This window comes from Neomonachus schauinslandi, chromosome 8 (assembly GCF_002201575.2).
Source record: "Neomonachus schauinslandi chromosome 8, ASM220157v2, whole genome shotgun sequence".
In the NCBI taxonomy this organism is placed as follows: Eukaryota; Metazoa; Chordata; class Mammalia; order Carnivora; family Phocidae; genus Neomonachus; species Neomonachus schauinslandi.
Genome location: NC_058410.1, coordinates 113,461,091 through 113,481,628, shown reverse-complemented (window position 1 = coordinate 113,481,628; position 20,538 = coordinate 113,461,091). Strand labels below are relative to the sequence as shown.

At 48.1% G+C, this 20,538-nt stretch overlaps 1 protein-coding gene across 1 annotated transcript in view; it reads left to right on the top strand.

Moving 5' to 3' along the window:
• Positions 1-19,022, top strand: part of BRPF3 (bromodomain and PHD finger containing 3) — a 31,373-nt gene extending 12,351 nt beyond the window's left edge. The window contains exons 7-12 of the mRNA XM_021684678.2: positions 625-1,131; positions 4,018-4,111; positions 7,887-7,984; positions 11,302-11,399; positions 15,228-15,382; positions 16,663-19,022. Of these exons, the coding sequence (XP_021540353.1) occupies positions 625-1,131; positions 4,018-4,111; positions 7,887-7,984; positions 11,302-11,399; positions 15,228-15,382; positions 16,663-16,846 (1,136 nt within the window). The 3' untranslated portion in view covers positions 16,847-19,022. The remainder of the gene's footprint in view (positions 1-624; positions 1,132-4,017; positions 4,112-7,886; positions 7,985-11,301; positions 11,400-15,227; positions 15,383-16,662) is intronic.
• Positions 19,023-20,538: the final 1,516 nt, after the last annotated feature.

The following is a 20,538-nucleotide window of genomic DNA, read 5'->3' as shown; positions in this document are numbered from 1 at the left end:
ATCTGGGCTGTGGCTTGGAAGTTTTAATTTTTAAAAGTTTCACAGTGGCAAACGAACAGACATGTTTGGGAACCACTGAGGTAACTTACTTGCTCTCATTTTCCCACATCTGTAAACTTACTCTTTGTGTTTGTCCTGCTTGCTTCACTTGGGTGATAGGAGACAAAATACATTGACAGAGGGAAAACACTTGAGTCGAATGAGAGTTGTGCACCTCTGATCTATAAAGCTGAACTTGCCTGAGTATTGATGAAGCCAGGTGGCTTTCAGTTTTCTCAGGTGTGGAGTAATGGTTTGTAACACTCATTTCATCAGACTCACGTGGTAAAGCTTTTTTAAAAAATACCCATCGTTAGAGATTTAGTTTCATTTGGTCTGGGGTAAGACCTTGACACTGGAATTTTTAAGAAACTTCCTAGGTGATTCTAATACACATGGTTTAGAATTACTAATGTTGATAAAACTTAATCCTACATTCTCTTTGCCTTAGACAGGAGACCTGGGATATGCCTCAAGGTTTATAATAGCCCATGCCTTTGGTTCTTGGTTAGCAGTGTCAGTATCTGGTTTGTAGGGGCAGACTTTTTCTAAAATGTTCAAGCAGGTTCTCTTTTTCTCTAACAGATGACTCCAAACTGCCTCCCCCACCAACCCTGGAGCCCACTGGGCCTGCACCTTCCCTGTCTGAGCAAGACTCCCCTCCGGATCCCCCTACTCTGAAACCCATTAATGATAGCAAACCTCCAAGCCGATTCCTAAAGCCCAGAAAGGTGGAAGAAGATGAGCTCTTGGAAAAATCACCTCTGCAGATTGGGAGTGAGCCCTTGCAACGCCTGCTCAGTGACAATGGCATCAACAGAGTATCTCTCATGGCCCCTGATGCCCCTGCTGGTGCCCCACTCAGTGGCGTGGGCCGCCGTACCTCAGTCCTCTTCAAGAAGGCCAAGAATGGGGTTAAGCTCCAGAGGAGCCCTGACAGGGCCCTGGAGAATGGCGAGGACCACGGTGCAGTGGGCTCTCCTGCCTCTCCAGCCAGCATCGAGGATGAACGGCACCCCCAGAAACGGCCAAGGAGCAGGAGCTGTAGTGAGAGCGAAGGGGAGAGGTCCCCCCGGCAGGAGGAGGAGACAGGTGACCACGCCTGTGACTTCTCTACTTCTCATCTGCTTTCCTGCTTTGCCTTGCCAGCCAGCACCTCCCCTAGTTGGCTGCCTCCCCAGTGGTCCCTTTGGACACCCATAGAAGCATTGAGGGCTCCGTAGCTTACAGTTGGGCCTGGCACATGAGTAGGGGCCTGGAGGAAAAGGCTTTGAGAAAGTAATTCGAGACGGCCATATTGTGTCTGGGGCCCTCTTTGGCCCTGAGGGGATGCAAAGCTATATGCCATAAAGTGGTTCCTACCTTCACTTTAGTTCATTCATTCATCAGATATTTCTTTCAGGCATTGTCATAGGCACTGGGGCAGGGGGGGGAATCAATGAACAAAAGGCAAAAATCTCCCTTGTAGGGAAGAAAGACTAAAAACAAATGAGTGGATTGTATCTTGTATTAGAAGCTGTGGAGAAAAATCTAGCAGGGAAGGGGAATAGGGGATACTGGGGTGGTGGTAGAGAGGGTGGCCAGGGGAGGCCTGAGGAGGGGACATTTGAGTAAAGATCTGAAGGAGTTGAAGGTGTGAGCTATTTGGGTATCTAGGGGAAGAACACTTCAAAAAGGTAGGCTAGCAAGTGCACAGGCCCTGGAACTGGAAACGCCTGCATGCCTGGGCAACAGTGAGGAAACCAGCACGGCTGCGCAGAGTTGGCCAGGGTATGGGTGGAGACGAGGCTCCAGAGGTAGGTAACGGGGGCTCCATCACTTAAGAGTCCTTACTACACGTCCAGCACAAGCTGGTCACAGGGGGTCATACAGTAAGTCAGACTGAGTTCCAGCTCTGAAACAGTCCACAGTCCGGGGGGAGACCAGATGTGTCCTGAGGTGCAGAGATGGTAGAGCGCCAGACCGTACGTGGTTATGTGTTAGGTGACAGCACTGCTGGGGGCGTTCAGGGACTAGGAGCTGGAGGAATTGGGAAGGCTCCACGAGGAGGCGGGGCGTGAGCTGGTCCTGTGGGAGGAGGCAGAATAGCAGGGAGTAGATGGAGCCAAGGGCTCAGGCCTGCGTGTATGGGAACAAGGACAGAGTGCCTGTGAGGGACAGTTTGGAGAGGGGCTTCTTGGCGTGTCAGGAGCCACTGCTGGATCGGTGAGGTGGGCCTGGAGGTGTACACAGTGTCGTTTAGTCTTAGTGGGATGGGGGAGGGCAGCTTGCTTGGTGGCAGAGGCCTGCTCTTGGCTTTTGCTTTTCGTGTTGCTCTTTTGTCCTTTTATGTGGTGGCTTTGGGCTGTGTGGCTAGCACATGCTTTTTGTCTTCCCACCTAACACTTTGTTTCTAGCAATACCTTCCCTTCCCCGTCTGGCCCAAGCCTCCGTGTATTAAGGCAGTAGATTAGTATATAGAATCGAGAGTCTGAGGCCTGGAGTTAGGCAGACCAGGGTTCACGACCCATGTTCTGACCAGCTGTGTAGCCTTGGGCAAATTAATTAACCTTTCAAGCTTGTTTCTTATTTCTAGTAGGAGGCAGGTGATACCTCCCTTGCGGGGCTCTAAGAATTGGAAATAGCCTGTATGAAGTACTTGGTTGGCAGCACTCGATGGTAGCAATTACCTTGGTCATCTCCACTCTGTGAGGAGCAGCCAGACAGCACTGAGAAGGCTGTGCTCTAAAAATGAAAAATCCCGCTATTAGAAAATAGGTCTGGATGTCAGGCTCATCCAACCTGAGAGGGCCTACTGCTTGGGGAACCTGCTAGACTCTCTTCATCTGCCACCATTCCAGAGGCCTGGCACCCAGCAATATTTCTGTACGACCTTAGTGGAGTGTCACAAAAACAGGTGTTGATCTTTGGCAGCCGAGGCAGCTGAGATGCAGCTGGCTTCATGATTTAAACAGAAGCCATAATGTTACAGGCAGAGCCAGGTTAGAGTCCAAATAGCTTGGCTCAGGCACCTGCTCTTACAGGTGTAACTTGCCCCACAGTTCTCTGGCGAAGGTATCTGTGACTGAGAGTTTTAAGCTCTTGGCTCAGCTACCAGAGTTGTAGGACTCTGGATTATGATTAGGAATCAGGTAATAGAGAGGAGAGTTGAAGCCTCTGCAGCTCATGAGCATCATGTCCCTGGGATGACCAGACAGCCTTCATTTGCCTCCAAAGGGCTCCCTTCTGTAAACAGACCTTCTCTTATTTATACGTAATACTGTCCTCTGTAAGAAGGTATTATCTTTGCAAACGGAGAAGTGGAAGTTAAAGAGGAAAAGGGACCTGTATTTCAGATCCCCATCTAGAGCCCCGGGAACTCTGACTCCTCATGCCAGCCAGGTCAGGTCTGCTTTAGATCTGTTGAAGTCCCCCATCCTCAGCTCTGACTAGCTTTGCTAGATATCTTGGGGTGGGACTGACACAGCCATTACCCTGCCCCAACCTCCCCTGACACCATCCCAAAAGAATGAAGCTAGCTGTTGCCAGCTGTGTGATGGATAGGGTGTGTGAGTGTTTATCTGAAGAGGCAAGGCGGGTGGGCTCCCCAAGAGGCAGAGGAGACTCCCTGATAATTGAGGCTTGAAATAAGAAGCAGATCCAGGGACTTAGGAACCAGCTGGAGTAGGGAAGTCTTGGTATTTCCTTTTGTAGCCAAATGACAGTAACTGGTGTGAGCTGTGTGCTGTGTTTTCCTTAAAATTAAACCAGTGGGATGGGAAGGAAAATGCAGTGTCTGCTCATTGCTCTAGGCAACATTTCCCCCAAATCTTCACGAGGTTCTTTCCGCCACCCAAGCCCCATTTCCCACGTGGGAAGGAAGAGCCACCCTTTCCACCCCTCCTCACTGAGCCCTCCCGAGGCAGCTGCTTCACACGACAGTGTGGGTCAGGGGAAGGGGATTTCCGCACCAAGGCTTACTCTGTGTGTCCTTGGCAGGTGTGACCAATGGCTTTGGAAAACACACCGAAAGCGGGTCTGACTCCGAATGTAGTTTGGGTCTCAGTGGTGGACTGGCATTTGAAGCTTGCAGGTAAGAACAGTTGTTCCCAAAGCTTTGTTGGCAGCTCTGCCACCTCCCCCTTAATTCTCTGTTCAGCTCCAGATGAAACCTCCTCCTGCTTATCTAAGTTCTTTCTTCCCCCGCCCCTGCTATTTCCTGAGGCCTCTGGTCTGTAACTCTGGTAGCTCCTAGGAAACGGGGTGACCCTTGCCTCTCAGGCCTGATCTGATTGGGAGGGGAGGAGTGGTGCTGATGCTTTACAGGGTTTGTAGAGCTGAGTTTGGCTCCAGAGGGCAGGGATAGCCAGATCTCTATTGCCCAGTGAAGTTAACATATGAGCCAATCCCCCACCTACCCCGCTGGGCCACTCTGATAACCCAGTTACAGACATGGTTTTGCCCTTTGCCTTTTGGGGCATTGTAGCAAAGGCGAGTCTTCAGAGGTGTGTACAAATAAGACATGAGCAGATAGGAAGTTTGGAATAGCCATTTATTCAAAGGCCCTAGATCTTTTGCCATCCTTGAGTTGGGAAAGGGTGGGTTTCTTTTTCCATTCTTTTACCGAAAGGGAGGATTTCTGAGACCAGAACATTAAAGTTTCTTTCAAGTCCAAGAGTTTATTGAATCCCTACTCTGTTATGGGTGCTCTGCAAGACACCAGGGAGTGTGGGATTCTTGGAAATGGGAGACCCTCAGTGCCACAGAGGAGAAACAGGTTGTCCTGAAGGCTAACTCTTGGTCTCCCAACATGGCTACTGAATGGACCCTGGGTTCAGAGTAGGGGAGGAAAGGTCCCAGGGCAGCACCAAAAGACTCTGCGTCTAGGTTTGAAGTGCTTCCAAGGCAGGTTGAGTGTGTGTGTTGTTAGATACTCACTCTACCCTGGCTACTGGGCTCCTGAGAGCGGTGGGGAGGGTGGGGGGTGTGTGGCTACAGGAGGACCCCTGCCGTGGCGTGTGGTTCCTTTGAGATTTTTCCTCCCACCAAGCCTCAGAATCACCTTAGCTTTCTTCCTCAATAGTCTCTAGAGATATAGAAGCAGTGGATGGGAGAAAACACAGTTATTAGGCATAGAGGAAGCAGAGCCTTCAAAATCTTACAAGATGTTTTCACCCCGGTCCTGGGTTGGAATTCCTAACTCCCTTCAAAGATAACGATGCCTGGAAACCCAGTTCATCGGGGTGGGGTAGGAGTGGGATTATCAAACTATCCCCTCCTAGCCTTTGACTTTAGTCAAGTGGAAGGTGTGTTTGGCCCTTCGCTCCATGAAGGGCTCTCGTCCCAGCCATGAACCACAGGAAGGAAGCCAGGGCAGCCTCTGGTTAGCCTGTGGTCAGGCCATGTGTTTGCCTTTGTGCAGAACTCCAGTCCATGCCACCGATTTCTCTAGAGCCTTGCTCAGTGTGGGAACAATGCCCTTGGAAGGCATTTCCTCTTTAACTCAGTGGATCTCAATGGAATTTCAGGGTTTAAAACAGGAGGTTCGGGACTCCAACTGCAAGATTTTTTTTTCTTTTTCTTTCCCTTTTCTCCCCCTACACTTTGGTGGTAAGTACATATAGGAAGATTTTACTTACTAATTTTTTTTTTTTAAGATTTATTTATTTATTTGAGAGAGAGTGAGTGCACGCATGGGGGGCGGGGAAGGGCAGAGGGAGAGGGAGAAAGAAACTTTAGCAGACTCTGCTGTTTGCGGAGCCTGATGTGGGACTTGATCCCGGGACCCTGAGATCATGACCTGAGCAGAAACCAAGAGTCAACTGCTCAACCTACTGAGCCACCCAGGCGCCCCTTTACTTACTAATTAGACTGGAATCATATAATCCCAGAATTAGAAAGAACCTTGAAAGAACCTGTGTTCACTAATCCCATCCCCCTCCCCACCTGTCCCAGGTTTTATCTTTCCTGATGATTTTCTGAGCAGACTGGGGCTGTGCTCTCTTTCTATGGGTCACTTACTCAATTATTAATAATTGAGCACCTATTTCAAGCCAGGCATTGTTCTAAGTACTGATAAGGTGTATTTTCATGGAGCTTATCTTCTAGAAGGGAGAGATGAATGTTAAACCAGTAAATAAAATAATTACAGATTGGGCTGGCTGCTTAGATCTGCGTAACTTGGAAAGAGGGCTGAAATGCAGGCCAGGTTGAGTCACTTGTGCTTTTTTTATGAAACAGGAGTACATGGACCTAGTTGTGGTGTTGCATCTTATTTTATTGAGCTCCTCCTCCTCAGAGCTCATCATTTGATAGTACAATATTAGTAGTTTATAATATTTAAAGTGAGACATTAAAATTTACTGCCATTCATATAATAGTATTTGTTGTATAACTACCATCTGCCATTTGTTGAGTACTGGGTATGCGCTGTACTGGGTGCTTTCTGTGTATTAACGTACTAAATCCTCACAGCAGCACCTGGGGACACCAGCCTCGGAGAGGGTGGGTAACTTGCTCAAGGTCACAGAACTCATGAATAGAAGAGCCAGGTTCTGAACCCAGGTAGTCTGGCTCCAGAGTTTCTCTTAACCACTTTGTTGTGCCCTCTTTTGTCATATTTGAAGATGTCTCCCCAGATCCATGATAGGAACTCTGAGAGGCCTCTGAGTCTCTAAGCGCAGTGGCAGATTTTTATAGCTTGAGTGGGAACTGAAACCGAAATGTAAAGCAGGTGTTAATTTTTTTTTTTTTTCCCAAACAGGTCCTAATTTTGACTAGCAGGAAAAAACTACCAACCTGCCAGTTACTGAAGGATTAGGATTCATTGGGTTTTGGTTGTGCAAGGTTTTCTGAATAAGACTATAATAAAGTCAGCTATGATTCAGTAAAACGGGAGTATCCTACTCTCCAGCCAGTCCTGACGCCAGCCTCCTTTTATCCCACCAGGGGTGTCCTAAGCATTTCTACTCTTCCTCAGATTGTTGCCCCATCTTTTAAGCATTCTTTTTCATTGAAAAAATTACATAGGAGTGATATTTTTCAAAGTTTGGCTGGGAACAAGCCCTAGGCACATCATTCTTGCCCAGAGGCTCGCAACTATGGTCGTACGTTAGAATTGCATTGAGAACTGTTTGAAAATACAGATGCTTGGGTGGGTTCCAGTTATACCATTACTCTGGTATTATCATTCTCATTTTTGCTTTATTACCTTCTAGTTTTTGTCTTAATACATATATATATATTTTTTTTTTTTTTTTTACGTCTCTGCAGTAACCATATGGGGAAAAAAAGGTCTGTTTGTTTAAAAAAAAAATCCGTCTCTAAGAAAAACTTCACACACAAAGTGGAAGTGAGAAGTAGATTTTTTTTTTTCAATTAAAAAATGTCTTTTCTAATTAAGGAAGTAAGACATGTCCTTTATAGAAAATTTGGGAAAGAGACACATTTTTGTACCTCAAAAATAAATTGGTTTCTAAAGAAGCAGCGTGAACCACAGAGTAAAAGAATTCTGGACAGATGTGAGACTGGCCCTCCTCATGAATAGGCTGCTTAGACCCTGGAAGGATTGACAAGTGCCTGGAGTGACCTTTCCTCTGGATGAAGGCCAAAAGTCCCTGGGCAGGGAAGCAGGCATCTCTTTCCAGAGTCCTTCCACGTGGATGAAGTGGTCCCTCAGAGCCTCATGGGAACTTTGTGGTCAGAAGTGTATCATGGGTTAGTGCAAGTTGTTAGGGGAAGGTGAGAAACCATTCTTGTTGAAGGATTTTTGTAGCTCCGCTCCTCTCAGAGATAGGAGAGCAGCAGTGGGTGTGTTAGTCATTGAAATTGCTCATTTCGCCCCCTCTGCCTTCTTGCTCTATATGCAGTGGTCTGACGCCCCCCAAACGCAGCCGTGGGAAGCCAGCCCTATCTCGCGTCCCCTTCCTGGAAGGTGTAAATGGAGATTCTGACTACAGCAGCTCAGGTGAGGAGTGGTGTATGGTGGATCTGGGGGGGCCCAGGCCTTCCAAAGAACCAGTTCTGTGAGCTGCAGCCAGACCCATGGCTCCTCCAAACTCTCGGGCACTGGACATGCAGATGGCACCCCCTCCCAGGTCATTCATACTTTTTTTTTTTTTTTAAGTTCATCTTAAATTTGAATAGTAATACATGCCTATGATAACAAAAATCAAAAAGATACAAAAGGGTGCATAATGAAAAGCCAGGAGTCCCCTCCTTAGAACAACCACTGCTAGCAGTTTCTTTTGTGTCTCTCTAGATGAAGTTTATACATACATAAGCCAAAACTTGTGTGTATGTTTAAGAGAGTGAGTAGAGAAGCTAATATACACATGTTCCTCTAAACCCTGCCTTTTTTCAATTAATGATGCATCTTGGAGATCCTTCTGTGCTTTTTATTGGCTGCCTGATGTCCCATTATCTAGGAGTGCCAGCCCTCCACAGATGGACATTTAGGTTGTTTTCACTCCTTTGTTATAATCAGTGTTGCAATGAGCAACCTTGTACATAGATCATTTTGTATCGCTGGCGAGCACACACTTGCATAGAGAAGTGGAGTTGCTGTACTTGAGAGAAGTGTGTATTTGTAGCTTCCAGAGACATTGCCAGTCTGCCCTCACTGGAGTGATCAGTGATAGCCTGGATTGCTGAATATCACACATTGCCCTGGGATTTCGTGGGATCCAGTGCTTTCAGCCCTGTCCTCATGAGACATTCTACTCCGGCTGGTCCAAACAGTGAAGTACATGGACCAAGGGATTCAAGAACAGACAAGGCAGAGCCAAAGGAGAGGGCTGGTTGGTGCTCAGGTGGAGTTGGGGACAGGGCGGGCTGTTCTCCAAGTGCAGCTCTCTGCAGCCCTCCTGTGGGGGGTGGGGGGTGGGGGGTGCTCTGGCTTCCCTGTCTGTGATGCTTCCGTATAACACACAGGCGTCAGGGCTTCTCTTCTTTCCTTTTCCCAAGTGCTTTACTTTCCTTTAGCATCAGTTTTCTTTCTCATATGTGTGTTGAGGAATGCATGCCTGCGTGTTTCACTGTTGTCTGACTGTCAGCGCCCAGAAAGCAGGGCTCATATCTAGGTGCATTGGAACAGCATCTAGCGCAAAACTGGTAGTGGATTGGCACATTCATTGTGATTCTGGTAGTGACATTTTATTCTTATTTTTAAAAGCACATACTTATAAAATGATGCCAAAGGAAATTTAAAAATTTCGACCCTCTACTGTCCCATCATCACCTTAACACAGTTGTCTTCATTTCTCTGTGTGGCCTTCTGTTTATTTCAGGCACATTTTTAACAAAATGTTAATCCAGAACATTGCATTCTCTGCATTTTTCAACGTTCTCTCACACTTTTTTCATGTTGACACAATATTTATTTATCTCATATGATTGGAACAATATATCTTCCAATCAGTGCATTATAATTTGCTTAACTCTTTTATTGTTAGACAGTTGGTTATTTCCAACTTTTAACGTTATATATAATGTAGTAAATGTGTATTTTTTGTTCAAAATCCTTTTATTCATTTTTAAAGTTATTTTTCTTTGAATAAATTCCCATGGAAGGAATGTACTGAAGCAGATGATTCATACATTTTTTTTTTAATGGCTCTTGAGACATACCGCCAAATTAAATATTTTTTTTAAGATTTATTTATTTTTAGAGAGAGGGAGAGAGAGTGTACTTGCAAGCGGGGGGAGGGGCAGAGGGGGAGGGAGAGAATCTCAAGCAGGCTCCCTGCTCAGCATGGAGCCTGGCTCGGGGCCCAGTCTCTGGACCCTGAGATCATGACCAGAGCAGAAATCAAGAGTCAGATGCTTAACCGACTGAGCCATGCACATGCCCCCCACCAAATTATATTCTTAAGGATTAGACTGGTCTGCAGTTTCTTCAACAGTGTGTAATTGCACCAATTTCCCCACAGCCTTCCTCTTTAGTATTGGATTTTATCTTTTTGTTGTTATTGCTACTGACCAAATGCAAAAAAAACAATACCTCGGGGTGCCTGAGTGGTTCAGTCGGTTAAGCGGTTGCCTTTGGCCCAGGTTATGATCCCGGGGTTCTGGGATCGAGCCCTGTGTCCAGCTCCTTGCTCAGCGGGGAGTGTGCTTCTCCCTTTCTCTCTGCACACCCCACCCCCCTGCTCATGTGCTCTCTTTCCCTACCCCCCCCCAAATAAATAAATAAAATCTTTAAAAAAGAAACAATACCTCATTATTAGTAGTACATTTTTTTTAAATTATAAATGAGGGTGGTAATAGTTCCTTAGGAACATAATTTCCACTTTTCAGGGTTTGGGCTTTTTTCCTTGGTTGAGCTTTGTCACCTTGAGTTCTCAGTTTATAGCCGTGGGGAGGGGAAGGGAGTTCCTCTTTCTGTTCAGGAGTGTTTGTGAAGTCCATCCATGTGTGCTAGTGCATCGGGTGCAGAACAGAGTAAGCTGGAGAGATGTGGTGCCTGCCCCAGGCGGGACACGCAGTGTAAGGTTCTGAGAAAAGCATGCCCATGAAGGACCTGCAGACCTGCTTGGCTCTGCTGAGTGCTGTGTATCCAGGTGACCTGGATGGCCAGGCGTGGCCCTGTCAGGAAAGAACTCACTTAGCAAGTGGTTTTACTGGGATGTCTGTCCCAGGCATCTTTTTCCATGAAGCCTCTATCATGAGGCCCACCACACAGGGAGGCCCAGAGAGCAGTTTGTGGTTTTGTCAAGCTGGGTTGTTCTTTCTCTTCCTAGGGTCATGGTGATGAAGCAGTCCTGTTTTTCCAAGGAATACCATCCTAGGGTTCTAGTCCAGAGGTCAGCAAACTAACATAGTACCTGTTTTTTGTAGGGCCTGAAGGCTAAGAATGGTTTTTACATTTTTAAATGATTGAAAAGAAAATCAGAAGAAGAATGATATTTTGTAACACATGAAAATTACATGAAATTCAAATTTCAGTGTCTAAAAATAAAATTTTATGGGGACACAGCCATACTCATTCCTTTGCAGAATATCTATGGCTGTTTTCATGCTGCAACAATAAAGTTGAGTAGTTGCGACAGAGACCATGTGGACTACAAAACCTAAAATATTTACTGTTTGGCCCTTTACAGAACAAGTTTGCCGACCCCTGGTCTAGTCTAAGAATTAAGGAAAGGGCAGGGAAGAGGAAGGGTGGAGGGGATGTGACTGACTCATTCCTGGGTTGCCCCAGTGAAATGGAGGCCACAGGCAGGCCTCCTGGGCGCCATTCCAAGTCCCCTTTGGGTGCTGTCTCCTCCCCTCCCCCACCCCCAGGCAGAAGCCTCCTGATGCCCTTTGAAGACCGCGGAGACCTGGAGCCCCTGGAGCTGGTGTGGGCCAAGTGCCGAGGCTATCCCTCCTACCCTGCCTTGGTGAGTCTGCCCCAGACACCACCCTCCTCCCTCCCCTGGGCTGTTCTGGCCCCTGTCTTGCCTTGGGGGCTTATCTGATTGGATCAAGCCAGCAGAGTATGGTGGGAGTCCAGGGGTACCTTTAGCTGCAGAAGAGAGGGAGGTTTTACCCCAGCCTGGGTGGGTCAAACCATCAAGGTCCCCAGCTTGGCACACTCAAAATAGGGTAAAAGTGTGAAGATAGAGACTAGGGCTCGTAAGGATTTAATAGCATTTATTTATTTGCTTATGCATAACAGTAATATATGCTTGTCGTAGAGAATTTATTAAACTTTTGTCATGCTAAATTCTTGAAATACTGAGGAAGATATGGTTTTTCTCATTTTGTGGGGAAGAAAATTGAGATCTATCTGTTGCCTGTGGTCATGTAGCTATTAAATGGTAGGGTTGGAATTTGAACCCAAAGCTCGACGTGTGTGTTGTCAAAGGCTGTGTTCCGAGCCACTAAGTTCAAAATCACCCATAGTCTCATCTATTCAGAGATTACCTCTTGGTGTATATCCACTCAGCTCTTTTTTTTTTTAAATGCATAAATATGAGACCATACTCTGTTTAACCTCCCTTTCACTTAACGGTGTACCATGAACACGCATGTCTTGTGCCATTAAACATTCTTTATCAACATCCCTTTAATGACTACATTATCCTCAGTTGTATGCATGCACCTTATTTAACCACATTTAGATTGTTTTGAGTTTTTCACTATGATAAATAACTGGCAGTAAACATAGTTTTACTCTGTGCAATCATGATTATTTCTGTACAGTGAATTCTTAGGGGTGCCTTTTTGGGGCAAGGTCTGCAAAATTCTGATACAAATTGCCAAGTTGCCCTTTAGAAAGTTAGTTCTAGTGTCTTCTCCCACTGGTAGTAGCTAAAATTTCTCATTTTTTCCATAGTAGCAATAGCTAAAAATTCCATTTTTACCACTTTGTTATTTCTTAGAACTCTCTCTGTATTGGGAAGGTAATGTCTATCTGGCGCTGGAAGATAGTGATTCTAAACCTTTGGGGCATGCCAGAATCATGGGGGAATTTTTTAAACAATACAGATACTGAGGCCCCATCTCAGAGCAACCCAGTGAGAATAAGGCCAGGCTAAGCAATGAATATTTTTTTTAATTTAAATTTAACTTAATTTTATTTTATTAGAGAGTGAGCAAGCACGAGAGGGGTTGGGGCAGACAGAGAGGGAGAGGAGAGTCTTAGGCAGGCTCCACACTCAGCGTGGAGCCTGACACGGGGCTCGATCTCACGACCCCAAGATCATGTCCTGAGCTGAAATCAAGAGTCAGATGCTTAACCAACTGAGCCACCAGGTGCCCCTAGCTATAAATATTTTTTAAAGCTTCCCAGATGATCTGTAGTCAGGTTGTGAACTACTCTGCCAACTGCTTGCATGTGTTACAAGAGTTCTGGACTTCTCGCAGCTCTTTCAGGCCTAATAGCAGCATCTCAAGGTCAAGAGGGCAGGAACTCTGACCCTTTTGGACTGGAGGAAGCTACAGCTCTAAGAAGTCGTACGACTTGCTGGGGCCACATTGGAATGCCTTTTGCCTACCTCACTTCCCATTTAGCAGTGGCAGCTGGGGGGGTGCACACTGTGATCCAGCTGCTGAGGAGTTTGGGCCTGGGATCTGCCTTCACACGGCTCTGTGCCCTGTTGTCACTGAGACCCCCAACATAGTTGTCGAGGAAGTGCTTAAAGCTGTACAGGTTTGATACTGTTTTTTTAAGTCTCACAGTGCAAAAATAAAAACAACAAAAGTCTAAAACTAGTCTTCTTTTCCCCTTTTTAATTTTAAATCTTCTTAGTCATACATTTTCTTTCATGATTAAATAAATTCAGCCACCACCTGAGAAAACCCACCACCTGAACACAGCCTGTGTTTTTATTTTGGTTTATGCTCTCCCAGTTGTTCTCCTATGCGTACTTAAATATGTAATTGTGTCCATAATGAATATACAGTTTTTAAATTTTTTTTTGGCTCTTTAAAAAAAAAGTTTTTTTTTCCTATAAAATAATGTATCTGTGTTATAGAGGTTTTGGAAAAATAGAGAAAAACAGGAACCCCACCATTCTAGCATGTCAGCTGTAAGCATTTTGCATCATTTCTTGTCTTTGTTTATGTGGTACAGCTGTAAGTGTATATACACATTTATTAGATAATGTGTTAAAGTGTATCACAAGCCATGTTGTTTTACATCTGCATAACATTTGAGCGAATGGTCCATCGTTTGTTATTTTGGGACATATTTGCCTATATCTTCTTTAAAAAGGGAGGAGAGCTCTCCTCAAGGGGCAACTTACCCACCTTGCTTCTGCTGGGGGCTGGCGGGGGGAGACATTTTTCACCATCTGCCCCCCGTTCTAAGGCAGGAACCAGCATGGCTTAATCAAGAGTAGCCCCCGCTATCTTGTTCAACTGAGGAAGCTCAGGAGGGCTTGTGTGGTGGTTCTTATTAGGACCCTTAGTTAGCTTCAGTCCCAGCGGGGACAGACAGGCTGGGAGATAAGAGTTTTGACCAAATTACACAGCTGGGGTCAGGGTAGGGGTGGTTCTTCCTTAGAGCAAACGCTGAACCAGAACACCTGCTTTCAGCTGCTTATCTCGAGAGGGAAGTAGGGAAGCTGGCAGATACCCAAAGGTAAACAGCCAGAGCAGTTTATTATGAGAACAGGCCCCCTGGGACAGGGTATAGAAACTAAGATTGTTCATCTCTGGAGAAAGCTGCTTCCTCAGTACATTTCCAAGCCCCTCTGGCCTTAGCACACAGAGATGATCACCCCACTACTTTGGAAACGGGGGCTATGGAGGGCAGCAGGCAGCAGAGGCTCAAGCCACCGTGGCCACAGCCAGCCATGTCCTCCTGTGCTTGGTGCTTTCCTCTGTCACCTGATAGCTGTAGCAGACTTCTCGGCATCAGCAAGAAGATGAAATGAGATGGCGATGTGTGAATAACTAGGAGCTTTGGTCACTTTGTCAGTGCTTCCTAGAGCTAGAGATCACGGTTGTCAATGCCACCGGGCATTTTGCTGAGCCCCTGCCCTGTAGAGCTTGCAGCCTCGAGCATTAATTCCAGTGGCCCTTCTTTCCAGCCATATCATTCTCCCCTCTCCAGCAACCCTCCGAGTTCAGTCTTACAGCTTCTTTCTGATCTTACATGGAGGTGTCCACAAATATACCTAGTGCACACAGCAGGAAGATTACAGTCAGACAGGAAAGTAGTGTGTAACCAGGGGCTGTGGTAGGTAGAACCAAAGAGATGGGCCCTGCTGCTGATACAGAACCTCCTTCATAGCCATGGTGTCTAGGAAGGCCCCAGAGCCTTTGAAGTGAATTGCAGAGGTTTTAAAGGGAAATTGACAAGGGAAAAAAATGGCCTCCACTCCCTTCCTCTATGGGACGTTGGGAAGAAGGAATTTGCCAATCTGGCCTGGACATCACAGATACCCCCTCAATTCTGACCCCCCCCCATACTGGATTCACATTGCTTCTCTTTCAGCTCTGGGCCCCAAAGGTTCGTGGAGCAAGCTCCCTCATCGGAAGAATTGATTGGGCAGGGCTGGAGGATTAGGCCAATGAACTGGGAAAGGAGAGCCAAGACTTCCATTTTGGGGTCCTCGGGGGGTCACAGAAGAGGTCAGCCCCCTTCATCACTTGGTTGTGGGCCTGGCTAAGGCCCTGCATAGGTTGGTGGGGGGCAGTTCAGCAGGGAGTCCTGGCACAGTATGCTCTGCTCACCCCCTCCACCCGCAGCTAAGTGCTGTCTCCTTTCCTGCCTTCAGATCATCGATCCCAAGATGCCCCGGGAGGGCCTCCTGCACAATGGTGTCCCCATCCCTGTCCCCCCGCTGGATGTGCTGAAGCTGGGAGAGCAGAAACAGGCCGAGGCTGGAGAGAAGCTCTTCCTTGTCCTCTTCTTTGACAACAAGCGCACCTGGTGAGTGGGTGCTACCGCCAGGAGATTGCATCAGGGTGTGGGCTGAGGGGCCTGACTGGGAGGCTGTGCACACACTGCCATGCTGGGGAGGTCCGCAGAGGGGCTGTGGACTCCGTGACCCTGCCTTCACCCAGGTAAGGTGAGGCATTACCAGCAGCTGGCCTGCCCCTGACACTTTAATAGTAACTGAGAAGTGTCTCAGATCGGATTCCCTGGAAAACACCAAGATGGAGATTTCTATCAGGAGGCTTGCTGAGCGATGCAGGGCTGGGCAGAGGGACCTGTTGAACGCGTCACACTTGCTACAGAGGCCTCTGCTAATCCTCAGGGAAGCTCTGGAGCTGGGGGGCTTGTTAGTGATGTCAGGAATTGGGTCTGTGCCTCTGTACCCTCGTGTTAACTAGTCATTGAATGCTGGCTGCCCCCGGGTGGGGGTGGGGGGGTCACCTTGGGCCAGGTAGCTCCCTTGGTGGAAGGTGATTCCTGGAGAGGACTCAGCTGAGAGCCTCCCTGTGGCTGTGGGCATGTGTATCTTAGTCCTCGGGTTGGGGGGATGTGGAGGTGGGGTGGTTCTGGGCAGTGCGGGGTCCATGGCAAAGGACTTACTTGCCCTTCAAAGTTTCTCTTCGCAGCAGGAGACTTCTTTCACCTCTGCTTCTATAGAATGAGGAGGTAGGGCTAACTAGTCCAAATAATAATAGCTACCATTTATTGTCTACTCCGTGCCCTTATGCAAATTGATTTACATACATAATCTCATTTAATCCTCATTAAATCTTCACCAATCCCCTCCAATCCATTTTGCAGCTGAGGAAGCTGAGGCTCGGAAAGCCAAGACCCCATAGCCAGAACTGGGATACAAACCAAGATCTGGCTCCAAAGGCTAGCTTTTAGCCGTATGTTAGATTCACCTGGGGATTTAAAAAATAAAACACACACCAGGTGTGGGCACCACCAAGGAATCATTGATTCCTGGTATCAGCCCCAGTTCCTAGCCATAGCTTCCTGATGCCCCAAGGCAGGGTGAGGGCTAATGCTAACATGGGCCTCTCTTGGCTCCCAGGTCCTGACGGCCCTCTAAGCAGAGTGAGTGCTGTGGGGCTCAGGGAAGGGCATGGCTACAAAACAGGTCCCTTGGGGCCTCCTGCCTGGGGTGTCCCAGTCTGTCTCCTCCTGCTGTATCCCCTCCCCTGGCTTTGCTTGTCCTGGCAAATGGGCCCAGAGGAGCCCCCTCATGCGACCCACCACAGCCCAGGCCTCTTACTGTGCTTGTATTTTAGGCAGTGGCTTCCAAGGGACAAAGTGCTGCCCCTGGGTGTGGAAGACACCGTAGACAAGCTCAAGATGCTGGAAGGCCGCAAGACCAGCATCCGAAAGTCGGTGCAGGTGGCTTACGACCGCGCAATGATCCACTTGAGCCGGGTCCGGGGGCCCCACTCCTTCGTCACCTCCAGCTACCTGTAAGGGCAGGGCCCGGCCTGCGTCCGCCTGCCCTGCCTCTGTCCCATGAGGCACAGAGGCCTCTTCCTGCCCCAGCCAGTCGTATGGCCGGCAGCTTCCCCCTTCCATGGCAGGCCAGGGACTGGGCTGTGTCCTCCCCACGGGCAAGGCCCCAGTTTTTGACCAACTGTGTGGTTCCCCTGGTAGGCCTGCTGTGTGCCAAAAACTCCCACCTGAGCTCGCTCGGGGGCTAGTCCACTGAAGAACCAGTTACAAGTAGAAATAGCTGTGAGGCTTAGGCCCGGCCAAGAAGATGGACCTGAGTCCAGAAGGCAAGAGGTCCTAGGCTCTTTCTCAAAGGTGTGCCTGGCCCCCTCCTCCCCACTCCCAGCTAACTACACCTCAGGGCAAGCGAGGCTCTGACATTGACCCCAGAGGTGCTGTGGATACACGAGGGTCCCGCGGGGAAGCTCACGGAACTCACCCTCTCTCCCCTCCATCACCCATTCTCATATCTCTTCCCTGTCCCATCTTCTGCACCAGTGCCGTCTTTTCTTTTTCCCACGTTCCTTTCCTTTCCTTTTGTGCCAAATGGACAGAAACCATCACCAAACTGGTCTTTTTTTCTTTTTATGTCTCATTCCGTTTGAGGCCAGCTGCTATGCTAGGTGGGTGCCTCCGCCTGACTCCTCAGGGCCCAGGACAGAGGACAGCCTACCATTCGGGTGACCCCTCCACCAGCACATCTCCCCCCACCCCAGATTTGCTGCAGACACACAGCTAAGGGCAGGCTGTGAAAGCTTGCCCCTTGAATGGAGGCAGGGCCCCTCTGGCTCTCTCCCTGTGTGCCAAGTGGCGGGCTGAGGCTTGGCGGGCTCGTGTCAGACCAGGCTGGTTGGGCGAGTGTCCATCCATCCGCTTGGATGTCGAGGGCTATGGGGTGCAGCCATGCTCTTCAGCTGGGTCTGCTGCTCACCCCTCCTATCTTTGTGGGCTTCACTCTTCGCTGCTACGGATGGTGGTGCCCGCAGTCCAGCCGCTCCTGCCTGTGCTCTGCCCTGCCCAGCCTCTGCTGCTCCCGCTCCCAAACTCCAGGGGACAGCACGCTTTTGTTTCACACCCTCTGTCCCCTTCCCTCTCCTCCTTTCAACCCCCTTCCCCACCTTCACCTTCTCAAAAATGGAAGGAAAAAAAAAAAACTGTGAACGGGGAATGCTGACTGACCAACACAACTTTCAGAGGCTTCAATGTCTGTTCTCTGGATGATTCTTTTCACCTCTTAAGCACCAAAGTCGCAGGGCCAGGTCGCAGGCCACTGATCGCCATGTTGATTTTTAACCTGACGTTCTTTTTAATTGTTTTAAATTTTTCATAGGGGAGTTTTGGACAAAACAAAGTCACTGGGGAGATCACTGCCATTTTTACACACTCGACTTTTTAAAAATACAACCAACCAACCACCACAACTTCTTATACATTTGGGATACGAGCCAGAGTTTAAAAGGGAACCAACGAAACTCTCTATAACATAAAGGATGGGGTTTTGGATTTTGTACAATAATAAAAATACAGTACAGCATATGGCTAGGGAAGGACATGGTGTATATAATTGTAAAATACTGTTCTAAATTATTCAGGCCTATAGTTTCCATTACTTGAGTCCTCCGTTGTGTGGCTGAGTATTTTAAATGCACACAGTGTGGTTTATTTAAAGGAGCCAATGCGTCCCCCTCTCCCCAGGTAGTCGGTCAGCTGTGGACTCTGTGACCTTTGTCTCAACCTGTGTTGTAAGATCTCGGGGCTTTCTCTCTCTTTCTCTCTCTGTGTCTATCTCTTTCTTCCCCCCCAACACCTTCTCTTTCTTAGTCTCTTTTTTTTCCAGTCTCCTTGACTCTTTCAGTCTCTCTCTGAGTCTCATTTTTAAAACTGCTCTTTTAGAACGGGAAGCGGCTCAGATCCTGCTGTGGCATGGGGCCTATGTGTCTCAGTCGCGTCTGCTGTGAAGCACACGATGCTCTATTTATTGTAGAAAGTGATTTTATTTGCTTTCTAGAATTGTTTATAACAGATGGTATAAGAGAGGTAATAAACAGAAAAATCTATGCTTGTAAAGAATACAAAAGTTAATTTTACCTACTATAACATGACTGTCTGAAACTTATTTTCTCTCTGAGAAATAAATGTTCTAATGGGCAGCAATTGCTGTGCTATTTGTTGTCATCAGTGGGGGTCCATCTCTCTCTTCCTAATTCCTATAGCCCACCCCCTCCTCAAAAAGCAGGAGCCATTAAGAATGGGTTGTCTAGGGTGCCTGGGTGGCTCAGTTGATTAAGCAACTGCCTTCGGCTCAGGTCATGATCCTGGAGTCCCGGGATCGAGTCCCGCATCGGGCTCCCTGCTCAGCTGGGGGGTCTGCTTCTCCCTCTGACCCTCTTCCCTCTCGTGCTCTCTGTCTCTCATTCTCTCTCAAATAAATAAAATCTTTAAAAAAAAAAAAAAAGAATGGGTTGTCTAGCTGTTGCAGGCTCCCAGCTGGAAAGGGCTCTGTCTCTTGGACCCCTGGGTTGGGTGTGAGGATGGGCTCCGACATTGTTTCCCTCCCAAACAGCACCAGCCTCTCGATTCTGTAGAAGGTCCAGCCTACCTGCCCATGGCTCAGCCTTCCGGTGGCCCTTTTCCTTTGGGAGCATCTGTTCCTCATGTGGCAGGAGAAGTAACCCCATGTCTCTGGCACTTGTTTATCAAGCTTGCCAAATCTGAGACTAGAGGATGCTTATGTCTCCTCTGTCATTGTTGCCGTCCCCATTCTATAGATAGCTGGGACACACAGGCCTAACTTGGGCCTAGCTGGAAGGGATCCTAGCGCCTATCTGGTCTTCATTTTGCAGATGACCAAACAGACCAGCAAGATTAAAAAAGACTTGTCCAGGGGCGCCTGGGTGGCTCAGTTGGTTAAGCGACTGCCTTCGGCTCAGGTCGTGATCCTGGAGTCCCTGGATCGAGTCCCGCATCAGGCTCCCTGCTCGGCAGGGAGTCTGCTTCTCCCTCTGACCCTCCCGACCCTCCCCCCTCTCATGTGCTCTCTCTCTCAGTCTCTCCCTCTCAAATAAATAAATAAAATCTTAAAAAAAAAAAAAAAAAAGAAGACTTGTCCAAGGACAGCCAGCCAAGTAATGGTGGCAGGATCCTGGGACAGGGATATAGCTAAGAGTTTCCTGTGGGCTCCACAGCATCTCAAGGCTGTGCTGGCCTTTTCTGTACCAGCCCCCCTCTCTCACAGGCTATGGCTTCAGCGTTTCTGGAAAGGGACATCTTGAAGAGCAGAGGGAGAGTCCCCAGGGACAAACTGCTCCGTTGCTGGGCCTGGGACAGTTTCTCCCCATCCCGTCCCCTGTCCTATCTCTGCTCCTGCCTGGCTCCTGAGCTTGGCTGGGAGTTAGTGTCACAGTAGTGTGACTGGAGGACAGGGGTCTCCTGATCGCCTCCTCCACAGGGCCTTTGAAATTCTTACTTAAGTCACTAGAGTATAAAAGTGCTTAATTTAATATAACATTGATACAGTACCTCCAGTGTGCTGATAATTCTTGAATTACATGTTGGGGTGCAGAGATACACACCTCTGGCCCACAGGATGCGGGCCCACAGGCTGCTCACAACCGGATTCATGAGACACATGGCAGACAGCTCTGAATGAGGCTGGTGTGAGGCTCCCACAG